This window comes from Microtus ochrogaster, unplaced genomic scaffold (assembly GCF_000317375.1).
Source record: "Microtus ochrogaster isolate Prairie Vole_2 unplaced genomic scaffold, MicOch1.0 UNK10, whole genome shotgun sequence".
Taxonomy (NCBI): Eukaryota; Metazoa; Chordata; class Mammalia; order Rodentia; family Cricetidae; genus Microtus; species Microtus ochrogaster.
The window spans coordinates 1,107,913-1,127,574 of NW_004949108.1; the positions used below are offsets into that span (position 1 = coordinate 1,107,913).

Here is a 19,662-nt window from a genome sequence, read left to right on the forward strand (position 1 = left end):
CCGGGAGGCAGAGCCAGAAGCAGATGAGGCATCTACTCAGGGAAGAAGTGCAGTTGTTGGTCCCTAGTCAGTGAGTGAGTGAGTCCTGCCTTTTAGCAGGAAGAACAGGAATGGAGGACCCAGCCCAGGCATTTTCCCTACCTTGAAACTTCCTCGGGTGCTGAAGATGCGCTCAGTCAGTAGACTTCTTGCCTAGCATGCAAGAAGCCCCATGTTCAACAACCACCCTGCATATACCAGACATGATGGTGCATGCGTATAATTCTAGCATTCAGGTGGGAGCTGTCACCGAGTATCTTCCTGGATTACTTTCCATTTTATATTTTGAGGCAGGATCTCTCAGTTGAACCCATGGCTTACCAGTCAGCTAGACTAGCTAGCCAGCTTGTCTTGGGGATAGGATACTCTGCCCTTACCTGTTCTAGTGCTGAGACTGGAGATGGGTAACACACCAACCCAGTTTTTAAATATTTAATATTGTAATGTCTAATATTATATATTCTGGTGATCCAAACTCCAGTCCTTATGCTGGCATGACAAACACTCGTCCCACTGAGCCATCTTCCCAGCCTTTCCCAGAATTTCTTATCCTGTTACCTCCCATTGGTGGACAGAGAACCCCATTCACTCAGGAGGTCACGCCTCATTGCCCTTAGGAAACCCATAGGCATAATCCTGAGGAATGGTCGCTGCTAATCATCAGACAGGTTGTGCTAAGGCGTCATTTAACTCTTGTACATCCTGTGGCCCTTCTGAACCATCCTCTGCAGAGATGCCTGCTAATAGTGCCACCACCTGACTTCAGCTGTGTGCTCGGGCAGCACTGATTATTGGCTCGAAGGGGAGCCATCACTTTCCAGGACATACTGGATTGATGCTGAGGATTCTAATGGAGTACTTTATGGATCCTCGCAGTCTGTGGTCTCTTCTCTTGGCCTTTACCATTTCTTCCTCCAGATGTTGTCATGAATATATATTTAAGAGAATAGCCCTGTTTAGAAAAATGTCACAGCTGATATTCCTCAGCCGTGCCTAAATACCTGTTCTACTTTGAAAACATTATCAGTGTTGACTTCTTGCTACTTCTTACCCATTACTATCTTCATCACTGTGCCGTTGCTGTGAGAAGACAGCACAGCCAAGGCACCTCTTCTGGAGGAAAACATCTAACTGGGGGCTGGCTTAGCGCTTCAGAGAATTAGTGTGTGATCATCATTGGCAGAAAGCAGGCAAGCGTGGTGCTAGAGCCTTAGCTGAGAGCTTTACATCTTCGTCTGCATGTGTGTGGTGGTGGGGATGGGAGACACTGAGCATGATGTGGGCTTCCAAAGCCCACCCCCAGCCACATATGTCCTCCCACAAGGCCACACCTACTCCCAAAAGGCACCTGTCCTAATCCTCCTAATCCTTCTCAAACACTCTCTGATGACTACAAATATGGCCTACGGCAGCCATTCTCATCCAAACCAACACAGTTACTTGGCATGACCGGGGTGCTTTCTTAGGCTCACATTGAAGATTGAGGCTTGTAGGGGTGTCATGTAGCTGATTTGTGGAGGAGCCAGCATCTGCTGCCAGACTTGGGGCTATAATGAGCATTGCACATCCATCCTCTGTCCTCCGGGACACGGTAGTGACAAGCAGGCCAGGTAGCTCTTCTAAAGCAAGTGTGTATCTTCCTGTGTGTATGCTTATGACTTCTTTGTTCTGACAAGACCAAAGTGCATAAAATGTATTATCCACTCTTTGGGAAATGCACACATTGCTGAAGCTCCAACACCATGCTTCAGGTTTCCCCAGTATAAGCTTCAAGCTATATATAAGGGTTTTTTAATAGAAATATTTAGGTATGTGCTGATGTTCTTTTTGTTTTTGTCTTGTTTTTACTTTATTTGGGCAGATTCAGTCGCCATACTTTGGCTGTTTGTTTCCCAGGGTTTTCTTTTCTTTGTCTTTAGTACCAAGTGGTCTGGGGTAGAGAGAGGTCCACTGCTGGGTCTCTCTTGATTCCCACTCCACGACCCTCATCATGTGTCTCCCACAGCTCTGCCTTCAAGATGGAAGAGGGCGATGCGCCCATCAAGCGCTGCCCCAAGTGCAGGGTGTACATCGAGCGGGATGAGGGCTGCGCACAGATGATGTGTAAGAACTGCAAGCACGCCTTCTGCTGGTACTGCCTGGAGTCTCTGGACGTAAGTACTGGGCAGCCTCCCGCAGCAACCATGAGCTCTTAGTTCAGGTCCATAGGAGAGGAAGCTGGAGATACTTGCCCGGGGAAGCTGGAGGCCAAGCCAGTGGCAGAGAAGTAACACCAGGGGATGATTCTCCTGTGTTTATGGGAATCCAGGTTCCCTGAGGTGAAGCTTGGTTACCGATGCTGGATAAAGAAGCTTAGGGCAGGCTTGGGGTTCAGCTTTATGTTGAAGAGTATTGGGGTCTTTGAAAAACACCGGGGCTGGCAGAGTAATGATCCCTGTGAGGCAAGAAGGAAGTCTGGTTTAACTTGACTCAGTAGCCGGTGCTGGCCTAAACCTATCAAGTCCAATGCCTGGCAGTTTATTTTAGCCATCTTTAAGCCCAGTAAGATTTGGGGAAAACGTTTCCTGGTATAACTCAATCCTGTGTGCAAAAGGAAACACAGTTACATGGAAACTCTTCTTCAAGTACATGTTACTTCTTCCACGGAGATGGGTTCATGATAGGGCTACCTGTGTGGTCTTAAAGGCTTAGGGAAGAAACTGGGACCATCTTGGTCGTGCAAGTAGCAGGTCATGCAGGTACTTTGCTCCCAACAGAGGAAGAGGTGCTGAATGTCTTTGGGTGTCTTAGGCTAATCCTGATGAGCCTGGGTGTTATGACAGCGTACCACAGGCGGGGTGACCAACAGCAGACATCTATTTCCCCAGTTCAGGGGCTGGAGAACTGGACTATGGCAGCTGACAGATGGCTGTGCAGTCTGTGGTCTGGTGAAGGCTCCATTCTGGTCCTTGGATGACTGCCTTCTCCCTCGGCCATGTTGGGAAAAGCAAGCTCTGGTCTCTCCAAAGACACCAATCCTGTCAGGGACTCCTTCCCCATGACCTCATCTAAATTCAGTCACCCCCAAAGGCCCACCTGCAGACACCACCATATTGAGACTTGGAACCCTGATGAATCCCAGAATTTGGGTGGTAGGAAACACACTCAGTTAGTGGAACAGTAGGAAAAATGAAAGTACACAGCAGCAAAGCATGCTGGGCATTGGGGAATTTCTATGCCGCATCTCCGTAGAAAGGAAACATATATTCCCTGTGCTGTCTGTCAGAATAGATGTGTCTAGCCTCAGACAGCAACCGTCTGCCTTTGTGTTCTCCATGTCCAGACCCTTATGTTCCTGCTGCTGCTATAATGGTTTCTCACTGCCTCTTTTTCTGGTTTCCTCTCTGCTGCTATGATAAATGCTTTGATCAAAAGCCGTCTAGGAAAGGTTTTCTTTTGTTTGCTTGTTTGTGTGTTAAATTTTACAGGGAAGTCAGGGCAGGTGCTGGAAGAATCCATGGGAAAATGCTACTTGCTGCCTCTCCACTCCCAGCCTGCCTAGCTGATACAGGCTAGGGCTACCTGCCTAGGGGATGGTGCTGCCCACAGTGGGTTACCCTCTTCCACTTCAGTCAAGACAATGCCTCACAGACAGGCCCATGGGCCAATCTGATCTTGACAGACCTCAATTAGAAGTCCCTCCTTAGGCGACGCCAGACTATGTCACGTTGACAGATGAAGCCGAGCAGGAGTGTGACTTTCCACAATGACTTTGGTTTCGGAAGAGTTTGATCACATATCCTTTAGAAGACTATCAAATCACCTGCTAAGCACTGTAGTTAGCAATAGGCCAAGTGAACTGAACCGCGCCTCCTGATGGGAGCCTGTTTTTATCTGCTCTGATTGGCAGTGATGGTTAATTTTAGGAGGAAACCGTGATGCGCTTAAAGGCGACACAAAATCATCTCTCTTTAAGACCCAGTGATCATCGTTCTATGGCATCAGCTTGACTGAATTAAAAAAAAAAAAACAAAACTCTTAGGGCATTAGCGACACACATGTGTGTGGACGTGGGTGTGTGGGGTGTAAAGGATGCTTTCAGAGATTAACTGAGAATGGCAGCCCCACCCCCACACACTCTGTCTTTCAAGTACCAGCATGAGGAATGAGGTTTGGGTTAAAATAGAGGACAAGGGATAAGCCAAAACTTAACAACCTTGGCCAAAGTGTGGCCCCATCGTTTGCCCATCATTTTCTGCTGTGCGGTAGCCTGACAAGTCAGAAAGATGTGAACTCTTCCTGAGGGAAACACACACACACACACACCCGCTGCCCCAAATCTGGTACTGGGATTCAGCCTGTTTCTTCCCTCATCTTGAGACTCCTGGGCAATCCCAACTTCTTGGAGCTCAGTATTTTCCAGTGGTCTTATACCCAAAGGGTTTTGGGGTAGCCCAAGTGTCTCTCTTGAGAATATTTCCGCCTGTGGAGTGTGGCCTGGGAATCTTCATTGGCCACCCGCTTCCTAGGAGGTTTGGCTCACCAGCTGGTACCCGCTTTGAAGGACAGAGAATAGTAAAGGCTTTAAAGCAGCCGATGCCGTGTGGCGTGGTGTGTGCTTTAGAAAGAGCTTTGGAGCTTTTTAGAGAACCACAAAACAAGATGCTGTCACAGACAGACTAGGGAAATGAGACCTTTCCTAGGAGCTTAAACTAGTCTTTGGGTAACTGCGTCTCCATTAATATGAGGACAAGGGCAATGAAGAGTCCCAGAGGAGAGCTCACAGCAGGCAGAAGTGGCCAGATGGAGTTTCAACAGGGGCTCACCTGTCCTGGGAAGGTGAGCCAGCTGCGGAACTTCTGCCTCTAGTGGCCATTGTTTGGAGAGCTGCAACATAAAAAGCCAGGCTTTATGGCCACCCTGCCATGTATTCGCACCCTGAGAGGCTTGACCTTAAGCCAGCAAACTCCAGGTTGGAGCCCTTTTCAGCACCAGAGACAGGATGGCTTCTCTGCCCCCCTAGCTATAATAGTGTTGACCCGAGGAGCCAGAAGTTGGTGGGTGGTGATATCCTAGGTTTCTCTGGTTTTCTTGTCCTTTGAGTCATATTGGACCCTGTGATCATTTGTTCTTTTCTTCAAAGGAAGCTTCCCGTTGGTGGCCTTGGTTGGCTGTTGGTACTGTCTCCTACCTTTTTCCTGTCGGTGATGGCTAGGCAGGGACTCGTGGGGGTGTGTGCAGAGAATACCTGTCCCCAATACTCAGTGGTGCTTGAACATATTGAGGTCCCTTGAGTGGTGAGAGCCTTCAGAGGTGACCGACACAGTGAGCCCTCAGCCCAGCCACCTGGAATGGCTCTCCTAAGAGGCCATGTGGAGGGAGGCATGGAGCAGAAAGTTCTCTGGGTACGGACATGGGATGCTGGCTCACTCTAGATGGGAGGAGAACTTGTGGGTAGAGAGGGTGGTTGCCTGACTGGTTCTTGAGTAAAGGGTAACATTGCAAAGGGTTTCTGAAAATCTGCCCTAAGGGAGGACTGGCCTGATGAGAAGCTGGTCTGGTCTCATTGGATCTGACACAGGCCAGCCTAAAAGAAACTTGATCTTCCTCTTCAGTCACTTGTTGGTTCAAGCTTCAGAAATGTCACTATACTCAGGAGACCCTTCTCCGGCTCAATACTGAGATCTGGTCCCAAGACTCCCTCGATCGAATGAGGCTAACAGTTTTCCCTGACTGCTCTGTGGAAAAGGATGGTAGTCCAGAGGAGTGGTACCCGAGTGTCTGCACATTCCCTGGCTGTCACCCTTGCCTGTGTCCACATACTGTGTGTCTAGAGCGTAGAACATATCAAGAGCTGGCATCCCGTGTTCACAGCTGACCTTTCTCTGCCCTTCACAGGATGACTTCCTTCTGATACATTACGACAAAGGGCCTTGTCGCAACAAGTTGGGCCACTCCCGGGCATCAGTGATCTGGCATCGGACACAGGTAACGGGCTGTTTACCTTGAACTTTGAGCTCAAGAAAATGTGTGTGTGTGTGTGTGTGTGTGTGTGTGTGTGTGTGTGTGTGTGTGTGTGCACTAGAAGACTTTCTAGTGATGCTGATGTTCTGGCATAGTGTTTGAATATGTGCACATGGGTGTCTAATATCAGACCTGTTACTTGCACGAGAATCCTGACTTTGGCCATGACCAGACCTGCCTGTTGACCATATTGTTACTCTTGGTCCTTGGTGAAGAGCTGTCTCTAGCTGTCCTGAGAGAGGCAAGCAAGTTGCTAGCATAAAAGGATGATGGGGAAGTAAGGGAACATCTCTGCTGTGGGCAGAGCCTGTAAATGGCTCTTGGGTCAGCTGATTCTGCAGTGTTGAATTACATGGGGGGGGGGGGGGTGTTTAGCACCTGTGTGCCAACCACGTCTGTAAGACATTCCTCTATGGACCCTGCCTTCTGTTAGGTGCAAAGGGCAGAGATGATGAACCAGCAGGCTCCCCCGTGACATAAAGCAGCTATGGAGTGAGGGATGGGGAAAGGCTCTACGATGACATGGTGGGAAGGTTCCTTGTGTGTTAGTGCTACTTCTAAGTGTCAAGGAGTAAACCTGTGTATACGAGGGGCAGGGCAGAGAAGACGGGGCAAGTGAACAGCTTGGATCGTGGACAGACAGGGCCATATGGATTGGAAGACAGAGAGTATGGGGTTAGTCTGGGAGATTACATCTCCAGGGGCTTTGCCAGACCTGGATTTGATTTACACTGAAGTTGGGAGCTACAAAGGGTTAGGGAAGTGGAGTCAGCTTTACTCCACAGTTGCCTTGGAAGGGGCTTCTTTCCCAGGCTTTCCCAGGACTCCTCCGAGGTCACTGTGCCAGTCCATCTAAAGATGGAGGGACAGGAGACTAGAGCTGGGAGTGGGTCTGACTGTAGCTTCATTTCCTTGCGCTCCTAGCTCCAGGTTGATGGGGACGAAAGTGAGAGCGAGTGTCTGCAGCGGAGCTGAGGGGATTCCCTGCAAAGTTACTTAGGAGCAGGCATTCAACTGCTGACCAGGCCTGATGCCCCCTACCCATTCCCTGGTCATTATAGTACGTGAGTTGCTATGGGATTCTGTGCTTTTTAAATAGCACCATCTCAAGGCATCCATGCGAGTGGGTGGCGGAGGTGTCATCCGCAATGGCAGGGTTGTCCTTATTAGGATGAATGCAGATGTATGGTGTACCGCATTTCAGAGACACGCAGGCCATGGGAAAGGGAGCACAGGATATCAGAAATGAGACCTGGATTGAAACATGAAAGGCACTGAGCAAACCAGGGCTCAAGGATAAGGAAGGCCATCCCAGCAGTGACCTGAGTGTGTGAAGTAGGGGCAAAGGGCAGACGTGTGTCTGTCCACGAGGGAGACCATATCCCTGGAAGGCTTCTCCCACCCACATACTTTGTGCATTTGCCCGCAAGACTAGGTCCTGTGTTAGGTCCCCGTAGCTTTCCGTTTTATCCAAGCCCAACACACCATGGAGTGCTCATGGCCCCCAAAGACCCCTTTATTCTTGTGGTTTGCCTGGCTCGGTGGCTTGGCTAGAGAGGCCCTGTTCCTCTGTCAGCCTTCCTGTTCTGAATCCAGTTGCACCTCCCCCCCCCCAGGTTTATTATCTGTCATCAATAGCCTCGTGACACTTTTATTGGGTGTTTACAGAGTGTAGACTAAGTAGGGACCTGGGGCCACATCATTCCTTCTGCTTAGGGGCTTGGCTTGAAATCTCCCATGCTCTCCTGCATCTGTTTAGCCTTGGTCTTCATTACCCATGGATCTCTGTTTCCTGCCTACACCCAGCTCTGAGATTCCACCTATACTCCGTGCAACTCATTTAGGCCTTAGGTCCGATGAGAATAACGTGACATTACCTTCCATCCCTTGGGAATAGGCTGCACCCTCATCATTCCTGTTGCTCCAACATCTACCTTCCCCTCTGGGCACTGCACCTGTCTTTCCTCTTGTAGGACGTCAGCCTGTCCTTTATGCAATAACCATGTGTAACCTCAGTGCCCTGTTCCTGTTCCCAGAGTAGAGGGATACTTCAAAAACAGTCATCAGATGAAGCAAAGTATGGACCTTTCTTGTGGCTTTGCGACAGTGTCCCCATCCATCCTCCTTCCTTCAGTTGCTTCCCGGATGTGTAGCATGTTGGAGATAGGGTGGTGGTCTTTGTTCTGACTCTTCAGGGTCTGTTCCTGGTGAACCGATAATGAGGTTGTGGGTTCTGAACACCTGGAGAGACAGACAAGCCCCAGCGACAGATGTGGTGTCAAATGTGACATACACAGAGTGTCTACGTCGGTGCTCTCCAGAGGCCTGCACACTCCTCTGTCCGCCTTTCGGAAACCGGTCCATCGAAGAGATCACTTCTGCTTCCTCTGCCTGGTCCCATGCTTCTCTAGTCCTATCTGCTGCCGTCCTAGCTGGCTGCTGCCCTGGCAGCCACACCTTCCCAGTGCCGATGCTTTGGACAAAATCCAGCAACTGGGCACATTCTATCTGAGCCGGTTCACAGGCTGGAGTCTGGGGGTCCTCGGGATATTGCAAGGCCATGTGAGAACGGAAAGCAAGGACATAACCTGTTGATAATCCAGGCTGGAAGACTGTAACAGAACAGAATGAGGCAGGAGTGTGAGTGGGGGTAGCTTTATAAGACCACATGTACTGAAGGCTGTAACTTAAAGCAAAGTTACTTTGGAGGAGGAGAAGGTATGGGCCGCCACTCAATTTGGTGAATCAGCATCTCTCTGCATATGAAATGTATCTGTTGGTAACGGGATCAGACGTGATCTGGGAAGGGAGAGAGTGGGCACTGTGGCATAGGCTAAGGCTGACCCTGGATACCCACAAGTTTTAGAGCCCCAGGAGGAAATGCCCCACGGTCTCACTTAAAGATCTCCACATCACACTTAGCATCATCTTCCCCTCTACAAAGCAGGCCAGAAGCCTCACAACAGCCCGAGGCCCCCTCCTGCCCCTCTCCCCCACTCACATCCCTCCCATCCGTTTCAAAACCCTGCTCCAGTCTTGTCTCTAAAGCACCCTGCACATGGCATGTCTTAAGTCTTAAGCTGGGGCTTTTGACTTGGATTTGACCGGCTCCCGCAGGTAGGCACATGCGATACTCTGTTATCCTGATGGGCATCTCCGCGCCCACTGTCTACTTCTGCACCAACTAAAGTCCTGACATTAATCCACCCACCCTGTAAACAGGTCAGATGACTTCCGTTGCTACAGACGAAGCCACTGCATAGAACTTCATGAGAGTCGGGATTCTGGGAATGCTTCTTTCTGTTCCTGGGGGTCCTGCTCAACTCAGACCTCTGTGCCATTTACGGTCAACATCAAGTCTAGCAAACTGTGACCACAGTGTTTGAGGGGGTTGTCCTTGGTGTATGGTGATTTTGTAGGTTCCTGCTTCCTTACTTTTCTTTGTTATAAAGTTTTGTAGCATCATTCTAGCAGACGTAGGGGCTTTGCTCCTTGGAGACATTGCAGCTAGTTTTTGTCCGTTTTCTGAGTATAAAGGTTGCATGCTACATCTCACTCAGCCCCCACTGTCAAATGCTCCCTCCATTCCAACACAGTTGCATGCTGTGAATGAGAAAGTCCCTTATCTTGTCAGAGTTTTGCACGTGCTTGCACATGCTCATACATGCATGCACACAAACAATGCACACACGCACAAGCATGCATATGCACATACATATGCACACACACGTACACACATGCACACACATATCTGTTCTGGCTGGCAAGGACTTCTGCGGAGGTCAATAGGAGCCTAAGGCGGTGGTGTCTGAGCCAGCCTTCTTTTGAGCGTTTAGCATAAACCCCACTACTGGGTAGTGTCTACTGGCTTTGCTCCATTGCCATCCCAGACTCAAGGTGAAGTGCAGATGAGCTGGACACTCATTTTCTTTCTCCTCACTAGAGCAAAGCTCATCTTTCAGGACACGGTGTCTGCCGGGAGAGTTCCATCCAAGCTCCTGTTCCTCCATAAGCAGCTTGAGAGACTTTTCCACTCTGGTCTAGTCCATCCAGGAAGCTCAGTTCAGGCCATTGGGCCAGCCGGTTTTCAACTGTGCATTCCCTTGTGCGTGAGGGACTATGAGCCATGTCCTGCCCAGTCCCCACCCCTGGGTGAAGGGCTGGGGTTCCCGCAGAGCTGCCTGACACTAGGATGGGCGTCTGAGGCTGGAACAATATGGACCTTTGGAAAAGCACATTGGGTCATAGATTTCGTATCTGTAAAACAAGAACACGGAGACCTGGATGCAGCAGCACTCACCTGTGGTCCCAGGGCAGACTACAAGGGAGTGGAGACAGGGTCTTGCTGGCCACAGTCTAGCCAAATCTGTGAGTTCACGTTTAGGGAGAGACCCTATCTCAAAAAAAAAAAAAATAAAAGTTGAGGTACCACTGAGGAATACACCCAGCGTTGGCCAACACACACATGTTCACACGGCCACACAATTGTGCACATAGATAAATAAACTTTTAAAAACGAGACTAGTGGACTGGAATTTAATCCAGAGACTCAGTGAGGCTCCATCTTCTCAGGCCTTGTTTTGCTCCCTCAGTGAAGTCTAAGGACCTCGCTCAGCTTTCCATAGCTTTGATTTGGACTTGTTCTTCCCAAGTTTGAATTCAGTCTGGAGTCTCTGGGAAGACCATTGACCAGGTGCTATTTCTCTGACATGGTCACAAAGCTTGTGTTATGATCTAACAGCGTTGGCTTATCAAACTCAAATGGAGGCGTGTTGTCTGGCAGCCCTCAGTGTTTTCCAATGCTGATGTAACCATGTGTGTAGTGACCTCTCGGGAGCCTGGGCCCATCTCTCTATCACCCGCATGCTCCAGGGCCTGACCATCATGCCCTGGTGCGTTTATCTAATTATTCTTTATCAATAAAAGCTCGGGAGTCAGATATTGGGGTAAGAACCTGAATGGCCAGAGAAGTGGCAGAGACATGACCAGTCCCCTGTCTCTGTCATTCCTCTGTAAGAGCAGCATCATTCCTAAGTACTGAGACATCTCTCCAGCTCCCACAGTCTTCATGTAATTTTCACACATCACCTGACCTGATTGGTGTGATCCCGCCTCCAGCATTATGCTTATCCAATGAGCTTCCTGGCTGAGGCTCAGTGTCTTTTTTATCAATGCACCGTGATGTCTTGTATCACATGTGATCTTATTTATAAGTGTGGGTGTGCACTGCATGCGTGCACTGTGGTGTATGTATATATGTGTGTGCTTTGTTTCCAGGAAATATTTCAGTGAATGAGTTCTTTCCTTCCTGTGTGTTTGATGCTTTACTATAGAGTGGGCCTTAGAGTTTATTTGTTAATCCCGAAGTTGAGAAAATAGACTTGGAGAAGTCATGTATTTATCATTTTGAACACTAGGTGGCAGTCTAACTCCACATTCAGCTTTCAGAAGGCTGAGTGTGGCTGATCTAAGGAAGGCTAGGGAAAAGCAGACCCCATTGATTTGAAACAGCCCCACTGGCTGCTGTAGAAGTCAGCGGGCCTTCATGTGGGCTTTATTCCTAGAGGAGGGGTGAAAAACGAGTTTTCAAAAAATCAAAATATAGCCAGACAGTGGCAGTGCACACCTTTAACACCAGCACTACAGAGGCAGAAACAGGTAGGTCTCTGTGAGTTCAAGGCCACTCTAGTCTACAGAGAGAGAGAGAATTCCAGGACAGCCAGGGCTACACAGAAAAACCTTGTCTGGAAAAACAAAACAAAACAAAACTAACTGAATAAATGTTAAAAATAATAAAAATCTTTAACAGTCCGTGTTAGGTTTTACAATCCAGAAAGGCAAGGGTAGCTCACTGGAATGTCTCACGTCCCTGTCATTCTAGTTCCCTCACTTGAAGGGTCTTGTCCTTGCCCTCTTAGACACTAAACCATCTGGACATCTTTGTCTTCTCAGCCACTTCCTGTCCTCTAACAAGGTAGGCCTCTGCTTCTTGGATGACCTCTAACTGGAACTAAGCCACTTCCTTCGCCTTTCCATTAGACAGTGTTCTGCTGGAGTGTCGGGTATCTTTGGATTTGTAATAGCTAGCCATCGTCTACCAAATAATGATCGCTCGGGGGGCGGGGAGAAATCAGTAATTAGCTGAATACATGGAAAAGTGGATGGGGTGGACTCATGAAGAGAAAGGAGTACACGCAGATAGATGCACCAATGGTTGGTTGGGTAGACAAGGGGAGAGAGGAGTCCGTGGCTGATGGTTAAAGAAGGAGATGGATAATGTCCTCGTGGCTCCGTGGCTCCGTGGAGGGGATGCATGACTGTGTAGACGGTGTCTGGATGCACGCGTGGCTCCGTGGAGGGGATGCATGACTGTGTAGACGGTGTCTGGATGCACACGTGACTCTGTGGAGGGGTGGAAGGGATGAATGACTGTGTAGACGGTGTCTGGATGCACACGTGGCTCCATGGAGGGGATGCATGACTGTGTAGGTGGTGTCTGGATGCACGCGTGGCTCTGTGGAGGGGATGAATGACTGTGTAGATGGTGTCTGGATGTCCGCGTGGCTCCGTGGAGGGGATGAATGACTGTGTAGACGGTGTCTGGATGTCCGCGTGGCTCCGTGGAGGGGACGCATGACTGTGTAGACGGTGTCTGGATGCACACGTGGCTCCGTGGAGGGGCGGAGGGGTGAGTGTGTGAATGAAGGTGCAGATGGAGGGGTAGCTGACTAAATGAATACAGAGGATGGGTAGCTATGTGGATGGACAGGCTGGATGGAGGGCCTGTGGACGGAGAGATAGAAACATGATCGTATGTGTGGATGGAATGGTGGGCCGTGCTGCAGCTTAAACTTAAGCTGTGGAACTACAAACCAGCGCCCTCACCTCCTCTCCTCTCTGTTTCCCTTCTAGGTGGTGGGAATCTTTGCTGGATTTGGGCTCCTGCTCCTAGTGGCCTCCCCGTTCTTGCTCCTGGCCACGCCCTTTGTACTTTGCTGCAAGTGTAAGTGCAGTAAAGGTGACGATGACCCGCTGCCCACCTAGAGGACTGCGTGATGCTGGGACAGAATCCTGCCTCGGGACGTGTGGCCCCCTACCCCCCTACCCCTCCCTCACTAAACATGTTTCTTGCCTTATGTGCCCCATTGAGCTTCAGTGTCCGACTTCCTGCAGAGATTTCAGGGATGACATCAGCCAGTGGGCAGAGGCCTCGGGTGTGGTCTCCTCCGGGGTGTGGGGAAGGCAAGGCAGAAGTGGGTGGGGCGCACCCCGCAGGTTCTTCTGTGTCTGCAGACCTGGCCTGAGGTAGCATCAGCTGCACATCAGGCGGTTTCGTCTCCCTGGCCATAGACTGGGAACGTCCCGCTGGAGCTGAGGAGCCCCACTCAGACAAAGGGACGCCTTGGCTTCAAGATGGCATCGTATGGTCAGGAGAGGTCTTCAAGACCTACGACTCTCTTCAGCCAGCACCTGATTATCTGACTTGAGAAAATCTGTTTGTGAACTGTTTTTACTCCTAAAGGCATTTAGTAAAATCCTTTTTAGAAGGCTCCCCGCCCCCCCACTTTCTGTCCACTGAATAGTGAAAATCAACAAGGTGCGTCAAAACCATGCCATGCCTTCTCTGAAATGTGCATTTTATGAAGTTATAGATAAGTGACTTTCTTGGCCTGACCACTTCTTCCAGGAGCTACAGAAAGCCTTATGCACACTTTTGTGTTTCCTCTCGGAAGCCGCTGTCATGACTGTTTGAATGCCGTGAGCTGTGTCCTGTGACCCACACGGGCTCCCTGTTGTCGGGTTTCTTTGAAGATGCTGACACGTTCAAGGGATCATCTCCCCTGTCCTCCAGTGCAGCTCACAGGGCCTATTCCTTCTCCTAGGTGGCAGCCAACACCTTGGAGTATCTCCAAACCAGGTCTTTTACTCTGAAGGCCTCTGCTTCCACTCCTTGCCCCACTTTGCAGGTTGGTGAGGCGACGAGGAGGGTTAGCACCATCCCTCCCTGGGCAACTCTGAGAAGGTGGGTGGGAACGCTCTGAAGTGTTTGCATTGTTCAGATGCTTTAGGTAATTTGAAAAACCATGTGGCTCATAGGACACAGGCCTAACCCGGTAGTTAACCAGTGTGTTCTTGCTAGGAAAAAACAAAACGAAACAAAACATATAAAGGAAGGAAGGAAGGAAGGAAGGAAGGAAGGAAGGAAGGAAGGAAGGAAGGAAGGAAGGAAGGAAGGAAGGAAGGAAGAACCCTTCTGCTGAGGGGAGTGGGTTTGCAATTTGGTCCTTCTGGGGACTGTGTGTTTCCGTGTCAAGTGTAAGATAGTAAGACCCAGGCACTCCACTGATGGACTCTGAAAATAGCAGAGAGAGTGCTTTCTTTCGGAATTGACTTTCAGAGCCCACCACGCTCCCCAGGAGCAGGGTGGAGCTGTAGAGGTTCACAGGGGATGGTGTTCTTAAAGGCTTACCGGGCATCCTACAAAGAAGTAAAGCGAACCCGGAGTCCTGTCACCTCAGCCCTTGTTCTCACAAGCCCATGGCCTCCTTAGTGACTGTCTGTGTGACTCTACACTTCTGGGCCAATGTCAAGTCCTAGCAGGCACTGCCTGCCCAGGAGTGACTTCATTTTCTTTCTTTTTAACTGCTGGTGAGTGAGGTAGGACAACCGCTGGCTTCTCTCCCGCTGGTATTGATTTTTCTTTATTAAGCTAACGTCGTTTAGAAGCTCAGTCCGCATCAAAACCACACTCAGAAAGTTGTCCTGTCGTTGAAATGGAAAAGTTCACTAGCCAGGTGTGACCTCGGAGACTTTTATTCTGCGTGAAGCCTGGCCTTGAGCCTCCTGTGGTTGGAAACAAGGGGCAAGGTGGCCTGGCTCTTCTGAAAAGGACTGACGATTTTATGTGAGTCTGTGGCTGGATTCAAGACCTCAGGCCTGGAATTTGTGTGCAAGACCATCCGGCCACCACCTTTTAAAATGCTTCTCAGAGGTGGCAGGCAGCCTGGGCCCTGGTTCTATCGGTGCACAGGCAGACTTCACAAGACCATGGTCCTCCCCACCCCGCCTTGACCACCACTGTCTGTCTCATTGTTTGGTTGCATTCATCCTTGCAGTAGGAGCAGCAGCCTGTGTTTCCAGACCACGGCTCAGGCTCCCTAATCAAACATGGAGTCACTTTGTATCTGGGAGACTTCTGAAAGTTCACACACCTTTGTGACCCCACCTACTCACACCAGCCCACAGTGTTCTTCCCAAGCACATGACTGGACGCAGGCAGGGGCCGTAGGGATGCTGGGGCTGACCAAGTATGGACAGAGGATCCCTGTCTGCCATGAGCCTTTTTATCAAGCATACTTGCTCAATTGTAATAAAAACTAACTCGTCCACTCCCTCTAGAAACACCAGCAAGATCACACTGAAATATATACACTTGCATTGTTCCCTATGGGAGTCCTTTTAGTAGAGACTTCCACACCCGTTTATTATGGGCACGCAGCTTGAACCATGTGTGATGTAAAATGCACGTGGAACAGTGAAGATGCCCCCTCCCCCAGATGCAACTGGTCTTGCTGTAAGTCCTGAGTAGCCTGAAGTGCTCTGTGATCATAGTAACCTTTCTGTTGCTCAGTGTGGTTGGTCAGAAGTGAAAATGAAGTTCAATGAGATGGACCACTCTCCTGATAGAAGAACACTGTTCAGTCCTGAGCTTGTGGAAGAGCCTCTTAGTGACAGGCTGTGGGACTTAATGACAGGCTGTGGTCTTGTCTAGTAGGGCACCACTGAGGGCCTGCTGGCCTGTGGGTTATCTGAGGCATTGGGTGGCTGACCCTACCCACTGTCTTACTGGGTGTGCTAATCCCTGCCAAGCTCAGTCCTGCAGCCCATGGCTTCACAGTCTCCCCAGGGTGATGCTCTCAGAGGCAGTCATGATCCGTGTTCATGGAGGACAGAGAACCAGCTCCTTGTGGGGACAGAGATTTGGATTCCATGAATTATGGCCCGCGTCTCCACCTGGGAGTAGCTCAGACTGTGGAACCAACACCTTCCCCACTTTGGTATCTGTCTTGAAGAGAACAAATCCTCTCTCTCTACAGTGTATTGTTCCATAAAACAGGTGTAAGATCCTAGCCAGGTTTCCCATTGAATACAACCCCTGGGGAGGAAGGCTTGTCAGCCTTTGAACATCTGACTTAAAGATGAATTTATTTTTTTCCACTGCACTTAGGAAAGGGAGAGGTTATTTCATGAATCCGAAGTGTTTTTCTTGGTCGCCTTTAAAAATTAGGGGACTGGAGAGGATGAGGGAGGGTTTATTTTGTGTACTTCCTGATTCCCACAGATAAATAAACACACCTGTGAATATATATATGTAAATCACAACGAAATCTTCAAGGGAAACCACTTTGCATGTATACAATTTCATGACGGTTTCCTTTAAAAAATAAAAATACCAAAGCTTGTTTCTCCCTCACAATGAACCCAAACCCTTATGAAGTTAAATGAGGTAAAGAGATTATAACTGACTGTCGCCAAAAAAAAAACTCAACCAGGAGGGAAGGGCTTATGTTCAAATGGTTGCTGATGCCCCATGATTAGGAGAGCCCACTCTTGACAGTTAAAACCCTACAATCTCTCCAGCCCTCCTGGCTTGTATAATCCTGTCTTCCAAGATCCCAAGGCCCTCCAGTTAGGTGTAGCTGTGTGCCACGTGCCTGACTTTTCTTTGAGACTTTGCTAACTTTGCCTCAAGTGTATTTTAATCTTGTATAAAAACATGCATGTGTCCGTCATGCGCACGTGCACACGTATGCATTCTGTATTTGATGAGTGGTTACTGTAAGACCAAACAAGCAAGCAAGCAAACAAAAAATTATATATGAGAAAATTGCGTTTGTGGTTTTGAGACGTGAGTACACTTGGTACCACTAACACTGTGACGTGTAAGAGCTGTCTGAATGCCTTTCCATGTTGTGATTTGTACTTTAGAACCCTAGGGACACATTGGATCTATAATTTCAATACATATTTTAAATGTATTGCGTCTTACGTCGTCTGTCTCCCCTTTCGAAGGGATTTCTTTTTAAAGATATTTTGGCTGGAATACAGGTGAATTTTTGTATACTCTCGCCTGGCTCCATCTTTTGTAACTGCTTCGCTGACTGGCCTGAAGATTGGGTGCTGAGAACAGCGGGAGGTGGGAGGAGGAGGGGGAGGCAAGGAGGGAGAGGAGATCTTGCCACTCAGAGCACAGCATCTGTATTCGGAGACTGTTTTCTCTGCCACAAAATGGAAGCCACTAACGGCTTCTTTTAGCTCATGGTTGGAGAGGGTGCCAGTCTTTCATAGTGGAGAATGGAAGGCAGGGTCCATGGCACCATAGCCCTGTGGCTGAGACTCTTTACATCTCAACCAAGTCACGGGCAAGAGAGGGAGCTGCTGGCCCTCGCTTGATTTTCCTGTTCTCTCCCTTTTCCTTCATTCTTGGATCTTAGTTGTGTCCAGGTCCCAACAAAAGCAATGTAGGGTGGGGAAGGATTTCTTCCAACTCACAGGAGTGTGGGGCAGCTGGTCACATGACATCCACCCACAGTCAGCTAGTGGGGTTGGGGTAGGGAGGGAGGTGAGGGAGGATGCTGATGCTCAGCTAGCTTTCTCCAAAAATTTGGTTCATGGCCCACATTCATGGTGAATCCTGCCATTTCAGTTAAATCCTGGTAGAAACACCCTCATAGACACACCCAGAGGTCAGTTTCCATGGTGAGACCTTGAAGATTGACCATCACACCAGCCCATGAGATCCTGACTCTCACATTCAGGGTGGATCATTTCTTCTTAACCTGTGGAAATGCCTCCATAGACACCCTCAAAGGTGTGCTTCCCTAACGACGTAATAATGTTTCTTCGTCCACAGTTGACAGTGTGGGCTAACGATGGCAGACTCTATGGAGGAGCTGATGGGAAGCCCAGATGAAAGTGCCCTGGAACCTTCTGAGGACTGTAAGGAAGGCACACACGTTTCTGCTTCCTTGCGGTAGTAGCATCTGACAGGTCTTGGCCTTCTTCAGTGTCCATATCTATCACCATATTTTTCCTCCATCTTCACCTGGTGCCTGCTCCCCCCATCCCGGGTGCCTGTGATTGACATTGAGGGCCACACTGAGAAACTCAACTTGACCACCAGAGAGACCCTATTGGCTGATAAGGTCACACACGCTCATGGGTTCCTGGGTTCATCGCTTGGCATAGCTTAAGGAAATGTAATTCTGCCTTTAGCTTGGCAGCGCGGTGCATAGAATGTTGCACAGCCAATTGCATACAGGGCTCATAGATTCCACTAAGCTGGTGAACCAATGAACTGGGGCCTCTTATCTCTGTCCCATAACACTTATAGACACAGGCCCCTGTGTCTGGCCTTTGTGTGGGTGCTGGGGATCTGAACTCAGGTTCTCATACTTGTAACAATGGGCACTGTACGGGCTGAACCACACCCCCGATCCCCGGGTAACAAATTCTTAACTTCTGTTTACAGCAGATGATGGACTCCAGGTTAGGCAGGTAGACTGCCTCGTATGAGAGACTCTCTGGGGGTTTGGCCTGCAAAGTCTACCCAGCACACAGATCCTTAATCATAACTCATTTGGGAATCCACAAAAGGACAAAAACCCAACTGTGCTCAGCTATTTGAGGAAAACCTTTCAGGGCCGAGAGCACGAGGTTGCCCGGAGCGGGATGCGCTCCTCTGCAGAACTCCTAAGGCATTGTGAGCACACAATGGATGGTAAATAATCACCCAAGGTTTTTATTAACGACAAAGGAGCAATCAGAGCCGTGATGAAGCTTGCAGATGAGACTAAACTTGGAGTTATAACAAATACCAATTAGGAGAGAGAGAGACAATGAAAAGAGACCCCCGCCCCCAACCCAGAGGGAAAGTTACAACAAAGCAAGTTTCCGCTTGGCAAAATAACCACACATGCACCTGCAGAGGGCCCATATTGTGGGGAAAGCCCAGAGAGCTTCAAGGGAGGCAGACCCGACACGGCATTCCTATGCCAGGCACGAGTCAACAGGACGTTTGATAATGTCAAACACAGGGTGTTGCCCGTGTTCATCACTGAAGAATTGATACACTAGAGCCACCATATTTGGGTGCACTTTGGAAGCTGTGCATGATGTTAACTGGACAGGTCCTCTTCTGTTTCTTGTGGATGCACCTTGGCTTCCTCGCCACTCCCCCACCCCGTTCTTAGGATCTCCTCAGGGCTCTTCCACTTCTGCTGAAAGCCCTCGAAGACCTCCATGCGCCTGGGTGACCGAATCATGTTCTTCACCTCTAAGACCCTCCTAAACAGGCCCTCTTACCCACGTATTGTCCAGGATGACCTGCAGCCCATGGGGAAGGACAAAGTGGCAAGCGGTGTATCTCTCCCCTAGGAGAGAGAGAAGCAGGAGGGCAGAGTGTGGGCTACATCTCTGGATCACTTGAATATGTTGTCTGGCCTCTGCATTATGTCCCCCAAATCCACAATGATTTTCTAACTTTTCTCCATTGGAATTTGACTTGAGGCCTGGCAAAGGCCTGAAGTACCCTCCCCCCCAAATCCTCTTGCCTCATAT

At 49.4% G+C, this 19,662-nt stretch overlaps 1 protein-coding gene across 2 annotated transcripts in view; it reads left to right on the plus strand.

Annotated features, from left to right (window-relative positions):
- The window catches only part of Rnf144a (ring finger protein 144A), a 127,026-nt gene extending 109,949 nt beyond the window's left edge, over nucleotides 1-17,077 (plus strand). For both annotated transcript variants that reach the window (XM_026788960.1, XM_005366488.3), the window contains 3 exons: nucleotides 2,045-2,192; nucleotides 5,917-6,006; nucleotides 12,955-17,077. In XM_026788960.1, coding sequence (XP_026644761.1) covers nucleotides 2,045-2,192; nucleotides 5,917-6,006; nucleotides 12,955-13,086 — 370 coding nt within the window. In that variant the 3' untranslated portion in view covers nucleotides 13,087-17,077. The remainder of the gene's footprint in view (nucleotides 1-2,044; nucleotides 2,193-5,916; nucleotides 6,007-12,954) is intronic.
- The last annotated feature ends 2,585 nt before the right edge of the window (nucleotides 17,078-19,662 follow it).